The following is a 16637-nucleotide window of genomic DNA, read 5'->3' on the forward strand; positions in this document are numbered from 1 at the left end:
AGGCTCCATACAAAGACAGCCATTGATGACACAGAGTGGCAGGGCTGCAAAACCTTGCGCAGAGCGACGTCTCTAATTCAAACAGCGGAGTTGGTCCGAGGAAGAGAAGACAAGTCTGAAGCAAAGAGGCCACAGAGGTAAGGAATAATATCTAGTGAAGTATATAAATATTAAAACAGCAAAACACATTAGAGAAGAGGATAATAATGTTTGTTTTCCCGAACTGAGGTTGAATAGTTAGAAGATTTGCCAAGTAAACTTTCCCTTTTAGTAATGATGTGAATGCATGGCACTGTATTTTATGTTACATTTCAGTAATTTGTAGCCTTATTATCATTGTTTATGTCTGTTGCAGGAAACAAAGGCCGGTCTCACTATGAAGTTATCTTCAGCTCTGGCTTTTGTGCTGGTTCTGCCACTCACCTGGGCTCAGGTTCCTCACTGGGGACCGTGTCCAGAACCGTCCGTTCAACCTGCGTTCAACCTCAAGCAGGTACTGAAAATAGTCTCTGGGTGTAGATGTATGTTAAAAGAGAATTTGACTAAAATAGTTTGTTTAGCTGGAGCTAATTAAACTAAACTTAACGTCTCACCGAATGAATATGTAGATTTATTCATGCTTTTCCTTTTTCCTTCACCCTCACAGTTCATGGGCAGGTGGTTTGAAATTGCCAAACTGCCGGCCCAGTTTGAGAAGGGCCGATGCATCGAGACCAACTTCACCATGAGGACGGACAAGTCCATCCGAGTGGTCAGCTCTGAAATACTGTGAGTTTCTTTGTCCAAATGTGAAATTGGGATGTGATGATGGCATGAGGTGTATTTCTTTTTAAACATTTGACTGTGTGGAATTGAACAGAAAAGGAGAGCTGAGGAAAATCGAAGGCAATGGACTCGTAGAAGACATTAAGAATCCGGCCAAGCTGGGGATAAGTTACTCCTATGGTGAGGACGACTATACATTTAACTCCTGCTGCTGTGTGTCGATTTGTAACGTCAGTGGATTTTGTCAGATGAACAGAAGAAAGCATTTGTAATGGATTCCTTGTTTTTCGGCACCACAGTCCTGCCCTACTCCCCGTACTGGATCCTGTCCACGGACTACACCAACACGGCCCTGGTGTATTCCTGCACGGACATCCTCAGGCTCTTCCACGTGGACTTTGCCTGGATCCTGAGCCGAACACGAACCCTGCCCGATGCCACCGTGGAGAAGGCCAAGGAGACCTTCGGCAACAACAACATCGACGTGAGCAGGATGATTGCCAGCAAGCAGCAGGGCTGTGACAAAACCCTGTGAGCAGCAGGGGGCTGCGGTGCAAATACAAGATGGTGCTGTTAGAGGGAGAAGATGACTGATATTATGTGATGATTGAGGCCAGGAGGTCTAGACTCGGCTCTGTTATTTGGTTTGTGCAACAGACCGGAGTTGAATGAGTTTTATGTGGGTTTTTGTTTTGTTTGAGATGATATGATGTTGTTTTATGTGTAACAGCACAGATACTAAATTGTAGTTTTCCCACCTTTTTATTTGCACATCATCGCTGATTGTGATTTTATGATAGAAATGTTCTGCCCTGTTTTGCCCCGGGAGGCTGAAAAATGTTGGTTTCATTTCCTGTAAAAAGATGTGGATTCAAATGATATTTAATTTGATCTGATTATACCAGAGACTGGACAGCATGACACATCTAATTAGTTTGAGTGAATAAAGTCTGTCAAACTTACCTCATGCGATCTTCCTTGTTTCCAAAGTGCAATCTTTACCACTCAAACACGATTATAATAAAACGAATTGTATGTTTATCCGTGTTTAAAGTAGGAATATTTAAATATAATCAGTTATTTGATTGTTTAAGCAAAATGTCAAAATAGTGATGATAAATATAGTTTTTAATTGATAGTAATCCAAGACTTCTGCCAAGTTGAACATTAAGAAGTTTTTGAGGGTAACAAGTTACAATTTGATTGTGGAATTCTACATTTTCTATATTAATAATTTTCCTTAAGTACACAATCTTTTATGTGTATGTGTGTCTTCTATAAATTATAATGATATCTATCTATCTATCTATCTATCTATCTATCTATCTATCTATCTATCTATCTATCTATCTATCTATCTATCTATCAATCTATCTATCTATCTATCTATCTACCTACCTATCTATCTATCTATCTATCTATCTATCTATCTATCTATCTATCTATCTATCTATCTATCTATCTATCTATATCTGGTATAAAAAGTCAGTGAAATTATGAATGAAGCCACACTCTCATCATAGGAGCAGCGGAACCTTTGTCTCGCTACGTGACTTTCACTCCGGACCTTTCTTCTCGAGCACACCAGCTGTTTATCTTCTCTAGCCTAGAGCAGCGTGTGAAACCAGTGACAGAAACTCATTAATGTTACAGACTTCGTTCATCTATGCCTCTGAAGGACCAGTCCAACTCCACCGCCATGAAACCAGCCGTGGATGAGATGTTTCCCGAAGGCGCTGGACCCTACGTGGACCTGGACGAGGTTTGTTAGCTTACATGCTAATTCCAAATAGCAGCGAGCATCGTAAACAAATGAGCTGATTAGCTGGAGCTAGCTTCTCTCGTTGCCTCTGTTATTGTCTTTACAGGATAATATGTATTTGTTTATCAGTCACTCACTTAGCTAGAAGTGGTAGATATCTAAATATTTAACACATGATAACGTTCATGTGTATTTCCTCATAGTGACACATTGGTTTTAATTAGCTCGGGACTTTTATTTGACCGTTAATTCACCTGTGAGTGAAACGAACACACAAACAAAATAAACCAGACAGCTAACAATAAGCACTTTAACATGAACTCCATGCTAATGCTAAACACAGCCCATTGGAAACTCTTCATCACGTTTGTTTTCTGCACAATGATGCTGCCAGTCCCATGGTCTTCCTCATCATTGATGGGGTTTGTCGGATTCACATTGGACTCGTGTTCTTGAAACCAGCTTGAGACCAGTTTAGCTTTGTGACTTGGTATCACAGACGTCATATAAAGATGGATAACACGACTTCTTCCAAAAAGTGAAGCCAAACCTTCTCGATCGCCACCTTGTGTCTGACTAAAGTTATTTCCAGTTCATTTAACGTTGTTTAATTCCTTGTACAGTTCATGTTTTGTATTGTGCGACCCTTGAGTTAACTCTGGGTGTTTTAAATGTCCTCTTTGACAAAAATTCATCCGACTACTGACACGGATGTGATCACAAATGTGCTGCTTACATCAACAGTGTATTTTATTATGCAGCAAAGAGTTGAAAACGCAGAATATCTAAAAAAAAAATATCATGATTCCCGGACCCTGCTGTCTAGACACTGGATGTCTCAGAGGAGCGGCTCGAAAGGCTGCTTGTGATCTTTAGCTCGGCTCGTCTGTGACTTCCTGGTGTGGAGTCTGTGCCTCTGAGCTGCATGTTTGTTCTCCGACAGGCTGGGGGAAGCACAGGACTGCTCATGGACCTGGCTGCCAGCGAAAAGGCAGTTCATGCAGACTTCTTCAACGGTAAAGATTCATGTGCATTCTTCACTGCTTGTCCCTCAAACTCTGGAGTCTGAACCCTGCATTGAAATGTTGAGTTCTCTCAATGTCTGAAACTAATGCTCACAATTCAATGTACTGCACTGTATTGGAGAATAATATGATTTTTAATAACAACAGATAACGAAATAAGATTGAGATGCCTTTAAAAGGATATTTAATGCCCCAATGGGGTCACTGGTTTCACCTTTTATATTCTAAACCATATTTTGGTTACAGCAGCTTTGTCATATTTTCCTGCTTTATGTGTGTTTTTCATTTTAAGCCCACTGTACTTTACAACTGGCTCGAGTTTAGTTTTCGAGGATTTCTTTCAGTGAGCAGATGTTTTGAAGTAGGTCTGTGATTTGGCACGAGAGAAATACACAAACCCACATGCAGAGCAGACTGGAAGTTGGTGCAGTTACACATTTTCTGTTCTGTGCTCTAGTGACTTCTTTCTGAAATAAAGATGTTTGTCATATTTCATGTGCTAGGTCTCAACTTTCATTTAAGGAGGTTTACACTGATGCAGAAAGAACTGATGTGAGATAAAGACGTGTTTTCTTTTCAACAACCAAACTTGTGTGTTTAAAAACCACAGATGCCAGTTAGTAAGTTTTCTTTTCCCAGAGATGTTGGCAGCAGGACAGATTCCCACAGATTCAGAATCAACAAGCACAAGCTCTGTCACAGAATTTGTTCTTGACTTTTTATTCATTTTTTATTTATTTAAATGTTACGTTTATATTACGTCCCCCTGAGCTGCAAAGATCCTCTTAAAGCGATCTACAAATACAAATGGTAAATAAATAAAAAGTTATTTTTGCTTGCTGTGTAATTAAAAGGAGTCTGTCATCGTCCAATAGGAAATCGTCAGTCACTGCAGATTGAATCTTTTAGCGCATGATGGGTTTATTTCACCCCTAGGGCGTCAGTTGCTGGTTCCACAGCAGGAAGCTTCTTTACTGGCCCCAAAACATTCCTTGAAGCCCCCCCCCCACCCCCTTTTTTTTTACAAACTGCATTTTATAATGGAGTGTGATCTCTGTCTCGAGGCGCTGCTACATCAAACAGCCACAACCTCTTGCCATATGCAACACAGATTCCACACAGACTTCTCAGCGGGAACTCTGTGGATGTGCTTTGTATGAGGCTCATTTAGGGGGGCAGCCTTTATTCCCCCTCTGATTGAGATGGGCGCCACTTAACTGTCCCTAGGCTCGTTGAACACAGCTCCCAATCCCCGGCCTACATTCGTAAAAGGATTTTCAACGTTCATTCATTAAAACAATCGCTGTCTAACTCGCTTAATTCTCTCAGTCACAGAAGCACAAATGCTGTGACAGTTTCTGTTAATCTGTGTTGTTCCACATTGCGTTGAAATATCCAGGCTACAGGATTTCTGTGGGAGAAGTACTTTATTGTGTTTAGGTCTGTTTTAGGTTTAGTCCTAAATGTTTTTAATATGAGACTGATTTGAAGCTGCAGTTTAAATAAGATGGTTAAACATAAACTAAGTCTTTTTTAAATGAAGCATCAGGTAGTTGGAATCATTTTCAAAATGCAGTAGTATTCAGGCTCGTCTTGAGTCATTGTATCCACGGTTTATTGTAGGAGTGGGTGATGGAAGTAAGATCCTCTTAACATCTCATTTGGCCTGAGTGCTGCTGACAGCCAGTGGCTGGAGGCGTTTTTCTTTCCAGATTGTTTTTCCATCTGAATCTTGTGAACAAATGTTCTCAAGAACTCCATAAGGTAATTAATGGAAATTTGAAATGTTCACTTGGAAACAAGGATGAACGGTTTACATTTTCGTGGTCAAAGGTCAAGGCCGGTATGACCTCAAAAACAACATAAGACTCAAACTGTACTGATTGGTTGAGACACACAACCGCAGGCTGGTAGTTCTAGATTTATATAGTCATGTAGACAATCTGTTTCTATCAAAATCTATTGAGCAACTGCCACACAGCTGAACAATTTTCTCACCGTGTGGTCAGGAGTAATGTTACCGGTCTTTCATTCCAGGTCATGTGTTTGTACCTTTTTAATTAAGCTTCAAATATTGTTTTCCATCATGTCTGTTTGTCTCGTGTTTTGTATGTTTGATGACGTGTTTGAAAACGCCACTTTGTTCACATACAGACAACATGTATTCACAGCAAATTCCTGTGTTCAGGCTGCACACGCTGCATGTGGACTGAATTACACACTGTTCAATATAAATGAGGACTTATGATGCTGTTTTCGACACTTTACGGGTTAATTTGATAAAATAATTTGTTCATAACCTTAGTTTTTATTTTACCAGGAAAACACTGGAGATACAATCTGCTGATTACTTTCATCAACTATTAAGTAATCACTGATGTGTCCAATAGTACAGAAATTTACAGTAATCATTTTCCACAGCCCAAGTGGACGTACTTTGATTATTTTAGTCCAAAAACTCAAAGATAGTGGATTTCTTTAGATTATCACTTTAGTGAATCTATGGCATTGTTTTCTTGAAAGATAATTCAAATGAATAAGCAATTATCAAATGGAGTCACAATGCAACTGTCAATCAACTAACTGTGACAGCCCTTGAAAACACAGAATGTAAAAATAGCTTAAACTTAATATCAATGAGAAGTTGCAGTAAATAACCAGTACAGCACCACAGGTCAGACAAAATCCTATAACTCATAACAGGGATTGTCTGCAAAAATGAAAGTGTATTTCCCTTTTATCTGGATTTGTAGCGTGTTAAATGCAGCAGAGGATGTGGCACATATTATCCAGCGTGTTCATGCAGTTCTCCTGCTGACCCCTGACCTCACAAACTGTCAGAGCCACAGGAAGGCCACCCCGCAGACTCCTCACCCAGTGCATTCCCAGATCCTTTTACTTTTATCACCCTGCGACCCAAACGACCGCTTTATGAGAAAATGCCTGGCCTGCAGAAACTTTTGAAACGCAGCCATAGTTTTGTTATCCAGCTGTTATGTCACTTTGGTGGAGTAATTGTGTTTTATGTTTTTTTCTCCCACAGATTTTGAAGATCTGTTTGACGACGATGACATCCAGTGAAGGATTAAAGACATGTCCTCAGAGCAGTGATGGATGATATTCTCACTCCAGCTCCACGCCACTTTTTTTTTGTGGAAAGCAAACCGGCCATTTACTGTCTAATGACATACAATTTCCCTTCATAGTTGTCCTAGTTTAAGGCTTTTTTAAAAACATCCTTAAAGAGTCGTCACCATCTCCAGATGTTGTGAAATTCTTAAGATCCCAAGGATTCCTTCATATATGGCATGTTCACATTATGAGCTTGTATCTTGCTCGTGTTTTCGGGTCTTCCTCGACTGGATTGCAGGTTTCCGTGTGCTGGAGAACACCTGTTAGGAACATAATTATACATGTGATGGGCAGGGGCTCCATACGCTGTCGCCCTTAAACATGCTGCAGATGGTATATGATAAGTGATGGTCTGGTAAAATTGTTTAAATTATTCTGTGTGACCGTGAGCGATAGTCACATACATTCTGTGCGTTGGTTTTTAGAACAGTGTCTTCGGTTGCATTATCCATTTGTACATATGTGAACAGTGGTTACGCAACCACACTTCTGTGCTTGTGATGGAAGTGACTGTGGTTGAAACTCAATAAACCGAACTTTGGATTAATGAAGCAGTGAATGTGTGGATTTTTTTTCTATACACTTAATTGAATTATATTTATGGATGTGGATACATTTGAAAACATCTGAGTTTAAGAAATAGAAATGTTCATTTATCACTTTGTTTACATGATATACACAAATAGTGTACTTAGGAAACAATCTGTAGTTTAATTGACAATTTAAGAATAGTTAGTTGTGGTCTTAATGGAAAATCCCACTCTTTTTTTCTATGTATTATGTTTTGCACTTGCCATTTCATCATAGCAGAAAACATTCATACTATATTTTTGATGTAATCCATGTTAAGGTTAATTATTAAAGTATTGAATTGTTCAATTAGACAAATCTTCTAACTTGTCTTATAGTTTCTTCCAGGAATATGAAGTGAAGATTGAAGAACATAAAGCATCGTGCAACCTATATATTAAGAGCTGTTTCAAACATAAACCAATACCTTGCTGCCTCTTTGAGAAGCAATAAAAAGTGTTCTGCAGCTGTCAGTCTATAGGTAAACCGGAGATTACACTGTCTGAGAAGACGGCTTCAAAAAGCTTTTACTTTGCAGCATATGGTATCTTTCCTTCTCAGTTCATCACTCAGGTAGATTTGATCAGAGTGTTTACTGTATATTGAGACACTCCCTCAACATCAGCACCAGTCAGAGTGCTGAGGTGAAGGTCAGAACATATGGGGCCTTTATTACTGTTCAGCACCAGCAGAGACTGATAAGAGGCTTTGAAGAGCACAAAATGCAAAGTGTAGGTTTTTACCAGCTTCTACAGATTCAGCAAAACTGAGAACTGCGCTGTCGGCACATGCTCCACAGTCATGTACAAGACAATGGTATTAATTACACTACAGAGTGTCGACAGGGCTTTAACCAGAAGTTCACACACACTGACGTCTAACTGGGGTTTGCAACATGAGGAACAGGGTCAGGGATCACGGCTTGTTAACAGAGGTGTCGGGGGATAATCCACTTTATTGAAAAGGTTTGAGAAACTCATGATTCGGACTCTCCAGAGAAGGTTTCATCTGTAAAGGAGGTATTCTTAATGCAGAGTGAAATTCCTAAAAAACAATATATGTATACATTTAGTTATTATTTTAGTTATTATAATGCTAAATTTAAATGTGTCTTATACAGCCTGTGTCTCCACTTCCTCCCACTATCCAGAGAAGAAGCCAGAATATCCAAGTTACGTGAAGAAGTGATGGGGCAGCAGCAACAAGGTCCTGCTGATACTCAACTTTGAAAGATTGTGAATCCGTCCCAGCTGTAAGTCTACAATGTTTACATAAACACGTTCAACAGATTCTGACACTTGATCTGTTTCTTTTAGCCCAAGTCTGTTAAGCGCTTTTCCCCTGTAGAGAAAAAGAAAGAAATATCTCCTGATGGCTGCTCTCTCCTTTTGTCTCCTTGTGTGACTGTCCCACTTATTCTTAAACAATAGAGCTGCAGAGATCACAGCTAAGGCAGAGTCATTCTCTGTCATGCTATGGGGAGTATAACGTATATGAGTGTGAATTTGACCAAAAGCAACATAAAGGAAGTGAGGATCCGATGATGCTTAATGCATTATAACCATAATAGATAAATATTTTTTAGTTTTTTAGCGCAATAGAGAAAATATGGGAATCAAAATAAGTAAAAGCTGTAAAGCAACAGCGCCCTCCTAAGCAACACATTGGGATTGATTAGGCTTCGTGCTCAAGTGATTACTTGTTTGCAGAGGAAAATAATCAAAGCCTATCAAATGGTGGATGTTCTTCACGATCCTCGGCTTCCTGACCCAGAAGAACTGCTGCTGTATCAAATCCAGCCAACCCTTCATATTTTAAAAGTAGCCCGGCTGAATATTGGAGACAAACGCTCTTTTTTAATGAACTGATCCACGGTTCAACATTACTCTTGAATTTCCTGGGCCTGATTCTACCAATTTAATCTGCCACTCACTGAATTTACAAGAGCAGACTCTCAGTCTGAGGAGGGAGAATGAAAAAGGAAATCTTCTCTCTATTCCAACTCAGTGAACCATCAAACTAATATTGAAGCTGCTATTTAAAGTCAGAAAAAGCTGCATATTGTTGCTTTAAGTGATTCACAGCCAAAGTACTTCTACAGTTACGAGGAGGTTTGTTGAAATACTGTGATGGAGGTCAACTCATTGAAAAACTATGACTGGAAACTAGATAATACAATCTAAAATAATTCAAGAATTGTGAACATCTGGCCACTATATTGTCCTGAAAACAAACATCCCCAAACATTTTATTTACTTTAATACAATAAATTGTTTAAAATGACTGGAAAAGAAAACATCTGGAACATAGGGGTTTGTGCATAATAGGGTCCATCTGACAGGGCTGTATATGCTGTTAAGCACCTATATAAATGTGTGTGTGTGTGTGTGTGTGTGTTGTTCTGACGCAGGCTGTACAGGCTACGTGGCACAATCCGCCTGCACCGAACAAACAGTGGTGTTGGCATGCTGCTCCTCATGGCTTCTACAGCAGTTTGCTTCATTAGTGTCCCGCTGTATGTGGCCTTGTGCCTCTAATGACTCCAGCTTCCATGTTGTCCAATAAAAAAAAACATGCACGTGTAAGAAAGGGGCCTTTTAAAATGTTTTTTTTAAAATGAGAGATGGTTTAAATACACTTGTCGTTCTGATAGAGATTTGAGCTGAGTAACATTCATGAGACATTAGTCCGTCAAACTTGTTGAAAGTTATCAAGGCTGGTGCAACCACTGCTTAGAAGCTGCATCATTGCATCAATGAATGGACTCACACTCCTCTAATCCTGGACTATATCAATCACACACGTGTCAATAAAGTGATGCAATGCAGCTGATATTTCAGAGGTATGTTTTATTCAAGCAGTCTGTTTCCATGCTGACCTTTTAAAGAGATGATGCACTGAAAGAAATAATCATTTTAATTTCTTTCCAGTTCAGGAAGCTGTCGGTATCTACTTTGTGTTTATGCATGTTTTTCATTTCCTGGTGCATCATCAGGAAAGTGCCATGAATATCACCACTAGCTCTTGCTCTCCTGTTTCCACTGCATGTTTTATCAGAGCCACCCCGGCCACAGCCGCAGGCACTTCTTCATAAATCGGTGCCCCAGAAACGGAGGCCTCCTGTTGAGTGGATTTAACAGCTCAGAGTTTTTTAAGTTCACACCCACTGAGCAATTTATGTAAATTTTTTCAAATCGGAAAATCAACTAGAGGCTTAGACAAAGTGTCACCTCGCACGATGACCCCGAATTCCAAACCTGTGAGGAAAGAAACCCGGCGCTAAATGGCACCTTGTTAATGTTCCTCTGCTGAGAGCTGCCGTGCTGCTCACCTCTCCTAATTACAGGACCCCTATTGGTTGAACGAGTGGCAGCTCAGGAGCCAATCCCTGAGCGCCTAACAGCACGCCGGAGCCGTACGACATGCCTTTTTGTTTTTAATGATCAAGGGGGCTCCTTAAAAATGTTTCCCTGCCCGTGTGTCCTTTACAGGGGAGCAGAGAGGTAGACGGTTTAGACAGCTGAGAGCTCTGTGCAGGAAGACCCCCCCTCAAGAGGCTTGATCCAGGGCCACATCTTCAGCACCTTTGCAGGTAAGGACAAATGTGTGTGTGTTTTTTAAAGCCACTGCAACTTTTATGCAACTTTTTGGGGTTGGATTTATAAGCCTGAGTGAAACATAAGAAGATCATCTCTGTAATTCTGTATCGTTCCACACATAGCATAGTTCAATCTTTTGCCAGTTTGATTATTCAGTCCATTTGCTCTCTGTTTGGTATTCTGATATACAGAACTGAAGTGTCTCTAATCTCTGAAAAGCTCCATTACAACATGTCCCCAATCCTCCTCATTGTCTTGGCAGCAGCCAGTTAAATAAAATATAAGCTGTCTCTTCAGTCCAAGTGAATTGTCTTCTCATGGATTTCTAAATCCTTCTGCAAAACTCACACAAAAACGAATGGATTCAAGTCAAGCGCATTATGATATTACAGTTTTTTTCTGTTAGAAGTTCGTACAGAAAATACAGTTCTGTTACATCACTGAATATTATATTTGTCTGTATTTCTTTTCTCCAGGAAGAAGATAACACAGAAAATGGCTCGTTTGGGACGACCATCGTTTTCCCTGATCCACACAGGATTGCTGTTAGCGATCGTTCTGCTACCAGGTGAGACGACAATTAATCCTCTGACCAGTTTTAGTTGTGAAGTGTTTACTGGATGTGGGAACATCTGGTTTCTCTGTAATATTGTAAGGTCTCGATCTTACTAAGTAAAGTGCCTTGAGATAATGTTGTCTATGGTGCTCTACAAATAAAATTGAATTGAACCTAATATAGTTGGACGACAGGTAAAATGGAAGCTATTCTAAATTACTTGTAGTTTACCTAAGTACAAACTATGTAACTTTCTACATTTGACTCTTATCCGACAGATTTCGACAGAAGTTACTCTGGGATTTTATTTATAAGGCTCATGATCAGTGTGTGAAATATGACACATTCACAGATAACGTACAGTAGCTACGTTAACTGATTAAATTTATATCACAGTCACATGGGCTTGCTCATACTTCTGTACTTTTTTAAAAGTAGGATTTTAACTAGAGGCCTCACTTAAAATGTTACGTCACTGTATTACTTAAATCTCTTAATGAGGGATGTATATGTATATATAAGAGGAAATCGGTTTAATGACCTAAGCATTTCAAAAATCCTTATAGTTGTCCATAAACATCTTTAGACCCCCCCCCTGTGGAGCTATATATCCGACATGTGCAAACAGGGATGCACACAGACATGTCCCCCCCCCTTCCCATCTTCTACGTTTACAGTGTATAGGTAGTTGGTTTATGTGGGGGTCCACTCTTTGTACTTTTACAGGTTTACTTTAAGGAGGTCCCCATTAGTTGCATAAACTCCCCTGCTCTGGTTTTCAAAGCCTACCTGAGAGTGGATGAGGCTGCAGGGGGGTGGAGGGGTTGTGGGTCGGGGGGGTTTAATCGACGGGGTGCAGCCTGAACCCGGGCGCCAGAGTCCCAGCACCTGCCGTGTCTCAGCCAGGGGCTTATTAGCTGCTCAGCATTTTCCCCTGATGTTAGGGAAAGCTCAACATCTGGATCCAGTCTAATAATCTCCCTGCTGGTGCTAATGTGGCTGCTGCCTGTGTTTTACAGAGTTCCTGGGGGCGGTGCCACTGGAGCAGCACAGGGAGGAGGAAGGTGAGGACCTGTGATGTGGCATTTAGGATATTTAAATGATGGACGTTTAAAAAGCAGAGAGAGCATCTACTGTAAATCTGCACTGAATAAGGACAACATTGATTTAAGTTTTAAAGGTGGTGATCACAATAAAACACAATCTGGTCAAATCCAATTTGGAGCTAAAACAATTTGTTGACAGAAAATGAACTGACAACAATTTTGCTGTTTTATCTCATCAAATAAAATACTTAATTCCAGATCCTGTACTTATTTGCATGAAATTAAATTTAAAAAACAATAATTGCAAATGTTAAAAGGTCGTCTTTGGCAACTCACGATGGCCAATATTACTATTTACTTTAAACTGATATTTAATGGATCAAACAATAACAGATTCATGAAATGGAAAGTATTCAGTATATTAAGTTATAATGGAAGTATAGTTACTCTGTTGAGATTCCTGAGGCCATAGTCTTCTGATGTTGTTGTATTGAGTTTATGAATTTACAAGTTGATCTGTGAGGATAAACTAACAGGAGCATGAAAGAACATGATGTAGTCCATCATTTACAATTAAATACAAAAGAACGTCTCATTCATGTCATCCAAAAATATGAAAATGATAAAGAGACCAGAATACAAACAGTCAGAAATCCTTTTTTTAAATACACTGTTTGCTTTTTTGTGGCTGTATAAGCATGAAGCTGTAGCTTTCAGCTGGATGTCTTTGCAATACTCAATGAAGTATTAAGTTACAACATAACCTTCCATAAAATGACTTTGTTCACCTTGTTTTTTGTACAGACTAAAACAAATTTTGTATACCACGTTTCGAGCCGTCAGCTAGAAAATCAATAAGTCTGTCTCACTGAAATATTAAACTTTTAACTTAATAACATCATAAACTTTCACTTACTCTTGGATGTGGAAACATATTGAAATATAGACGATTTAACTGTGACAAACTTTTAAAATAACTTGATCAGATAAAGACACGAGGTCCAAACAATATTTTATTCACCTTTAATTCAATTTACAGCTTAATCACAATCTCCTCGTTCTCTCCCGCCAGTGACTGCAGTGTCTGCTGATGTGAAAGCCGAGGCCATGGCTACCCTGAAGAAACTCGTCCGGAACAGAAGGAACGTCCACATGATGGCTGTGCCCCAGTTCAAACGCCTGCCGGACTTCTGGGGATGGTACAAGTACTTCATGGACAGCCACAACCAGGAGGGAGTGAGTGGAGCTTGATGAAATAGTTTCAAAACAGAGCGTCTTTATTCGCTGAGGTTTTAAAAATCAGAGCAGTTATTCTTTTATGCTCAGCCCATGATTATATAATTATCGTTACCCTCTTAAAATGCTAATGTGGGTTTTAATGCAGCTCGTGTTCCAGCAGGTATTCTCAGTGCCAGGGAGAGCTCTGTGGTTTGAGAAACAAGATAGCAAGCTAAAAAACTACATGCATTTCTCCACAGAGGGTTTCTCTGAATTCTTTTAGTTTTATTTTTATTTTTGTCTCTTCCTTTGTTGCATCTGAATCATCTGAGATCTGGAGGATTTATTCATTTTGTCTCGTTTCCCTCCTGCTCTTCAGGTTGAGGATCTGGACCGTCTCTACATGGCCTACCTGCAGAACAAGCACAGGTCAGAGGAGGGGCCCACCTTCAACCACTACCTCAAGCACCTCAGTGAAATCTACAAGACCTGCGCCGATTCTGATGACCCAGAATGCATTGCAGAGTCCACCAGCAAGCCCAAGGCTGCAGCGGTGATGCCCTCCTCCATCAAGTCTGCCGCCGTCAAGATGTGCAACCCCTACATCGACCCCTACTGCCTCTTCCCCCTCTTCCCCCAGGCAGTGGCAGCAGAGCCTAAGCCAGTGCCAGTTCACTTCCCAGCTCCCATCCTCACCCCCATGCTGCCCATGCCCATGAAGGGCTCCACTGGCTTCTACACCTACGCCCCTGTCCTGGAGCCGTTCCTGAGCGCAGATCAGAAGACCGAGCTGCTGAGGATCTGCAGCCCAGAGGATGTTGAGTGTCTGCAGTACCACCTGAGGGCAGCTTATGGCTACCGCCCAGCTTCTGGCCCCGCCCCATCCTACGCCGCACTCAAATGTGACCCCAAGGACCCCTACTGCAAGCCCCTCCTGGTCCAGAAGTCCCCATCAGGCTTCTACCACCGGCTCTACCCCAGCTGTGACCCAGCCGTCGACCCCCTGTGTGTTTCACACGTCGCTGCTCCTGCTGACCTTGCTGTGGAGGCTCCCAAAGAGCAGCAGTGCAACCCTCTGTTTGACGGTGGCTGCAACCCGCTGACCGCCACCAAGCTGTCAGGCCTCACCAAGCCTGTCCTGGAGTACGCCCCCAAGGCTCAGTACGCACCTCCTGCTGCTCCTCTGGCCTGCGACCCTCGCGTTGATCCATACTGCATACTGGCAGCCGCCGCTGCCCTGCGCAAGCCCCCCCCACAGTCCCAGGTCTGAATTTGAAGTCCTGCTAATAGGATTGATTCGTTTGAATGTTTTGACTAACCTAGTGTAATCTCGCTTGTTGAATGGTTGTGGTAATTCTTCCCTTTCTCTGTTGGTTTATTAAATAATGTTTTTAAAGTAAGAATTGGTGTTTCATAATGCTTTCACTTCCTATCTTTGATCTACTTTTTCATCTGTTTTAAACCAAAAACCACAAATCAATTGATCGATCGACCAGGTCCGCTCCAAGCTCGGCATCCCCGGCAAGACCAAGGAGGGCCATGACTGCTTTGTGCACTACGACAAAGACTGCACTCCGCTGAAGTCTGGCTCTGAGGCCAAGGCCGACATCAAGGCTCCAGCCAAGCCCCTCTGCCATCCCTTCGACCCCACCTGCGGGAAATTCGCCTCACCGTCCGGCATTGCGTCAGAGACGCCCAGAGGACACGGCATAATCCTGCCCGACCCCGACTGCGACCCCGAGGTCGACTACAACTGCCGCCTGCGCCACGCCGAGCCTGCGGCTGCAGAGCCTGCAGCTGCCGACAAGCCCGCTGCCGACCAGCCCGCCGAGGAGACCCCGGTCCCTCAGTCTGCAGTCCCACGCTTTGAAGACTTCCTCAAGAGCGTCATGAACCAGCACAAGTAGATCTCAGATGTAACCACTGAATCAACAGCTTTTGATAGATTATAAAGGAAAGTGGTGCAAACTCCATCGTGCCCAAGCTTGCTGGACTTCATGGACCAAAACCCTCTAGACTTCATCAGCTTATTAAAAAACGATCAAATCACTCAGAAAATGTTGCAGATATCACACAGTGAATCTGATTTTCCAACACAGTCTGAAGGTTTCACAGAGCAATATGTGAAACCTGTGGATTAAATACTTCATGTATTTATGTTTGTAGAAAAAAGTTGTCTGTATAGAAGTGTGATAGGGTAGGTGTAGTTTGATCATGTGTCTGAGGGCAAGAATTTCTCTCTGTTGTACATTCTCTGTTTCCATTTGAATTATCCTGAGTGTATTTAATGTTGTTTACCACAGTTTCTCTTTCACTTACCGTACTTCATCTGTTTAGTTTTTTTGAAGTTCTAAATAAAACCAGATTTAAAAAAAAGGAAAAAGATTTGAGTTTTCTTTCACAATGTCAACACTGAGGCCTCAGTCACATCTGCTCAACTGCTAAAGATAAAGAAATATCCAAACAAGTGACAACAGCAGCAGAATCCCTCTAAGTCAGAAATATAAAGACTTTATAATATAATTAATATTTTCATCCACATCCTCCTAAATGTACTGACAGTATATCAGCACATCAATCCCCAGCTATCCCAGTAAATAGGCAGCATGTTGCCCCGGTGTTTGCTCCGCTATTATGTAAATATGTTGCTGTATCTTCAAATTTCATATTTACGCATAATCACCAGAAATATGCGTTTTGCATGATTTCACACCACATAGAAAAACCACTTATGATATAGACTGTGCAGAATTATCAATTCTACCAACATTTTGTCCCCATACCTCCAGTTAGTTTCGTGGTAATCGGTGGTAAAAGTGTTTCTTTTATAATCCTGCTGACAAATAAAGGAACAAACATCCAATAGTTTATGCCAATAGTCTTGGCATTTTTTAATTAATTAAACAGAGAGAGTAAATATATGAAAAGGAAACGCAGGAAGTGAGATATGGTATTTGACCAAAC

General features: G+C 41.1%; 3 protein-coding genes across 3 annotated transcripts; all 3 read left to right on the forward strand.

Annotated features, from left to right (window-relative positions):
- Nucleotides 1–376: 376 nt before the first annotated feature.
- On the forward strand, nucleotides 377–1300 carry apoda.1 (apolipoprotein Da, duplicate 1). Its single transcript, XM_053438659.1, has 4 exons — nucleotides 377–493; nucleotides 647–768; nucleotides 860–945; nucleotides 1065–1300. The coding sequence occupies exons 1-4, from the start codon at nucleotides 377–379 to the stop codon at nucleotides 1298–1300; spliced, it is 561 nt and encodes a 186-aa protein (XP_053294634.1).
- A 1028-nt stretch (nucleotides 1301–2328) lies between these two features.
- On the forward strand, nucleotides 2329–7231 carry LOC128454390 (COP9 signalosome complex subunit 9). Its single transcript, XM_053437785.1, has 3 exons — nucleotides 2329–2527; nucleotides 3471–3543; nucleotides 6596–7231. Exons 1-3 carry the CDS (start codon nucleotides 2432–2434, stop codon nucleotides 6631–6633), a joined length of 207 nt encoding a protein of 68 aa, XP_053293760.1. The 5' UTR covers nucleotides 2329–2431; the 3' UTR covers nucleotides 6634–7231.
- A 4117-nt stretch (nucleotides 7232–11348) lies between these two features.
- On the forward strand, nucleotides 11349–15580 carry and2 (actinodin2). The gene is made up of 5 exons (XM_053437926.1): nucleotides 11349–11421; nucleotides 12429–12473; nucleotides 13528–13691; nucleotides 14053–14937; nucleotides 15170–15580. Exons 1-5 carry the CDS (start codon nucleotides 11349–11351, stop codon nucleotides 15578–15580), a joined length of 1578 nt encoding a protein of 525 aa, XP_053293901.1.
- The last annotated feature ends 1057 nt before the right edge of the window (nucleotides 15581–16637 follow it).

The sequence above is a fragment of the Pleuronectes platessa genome, chromosome 13 (genome assembly GCF_947347685.1).
Source record: "Pleuronectes platessa chromosome 13, fPlePla1.1, whole genome shotgun sequence".
NCBI classification, from domain to species: Eukaryota; Metazoa; Chordata; class Actinopteri; order Pleuronectiformes; family Pleuronectidae; genus Pleuronectes; species Pleuronectes platessa.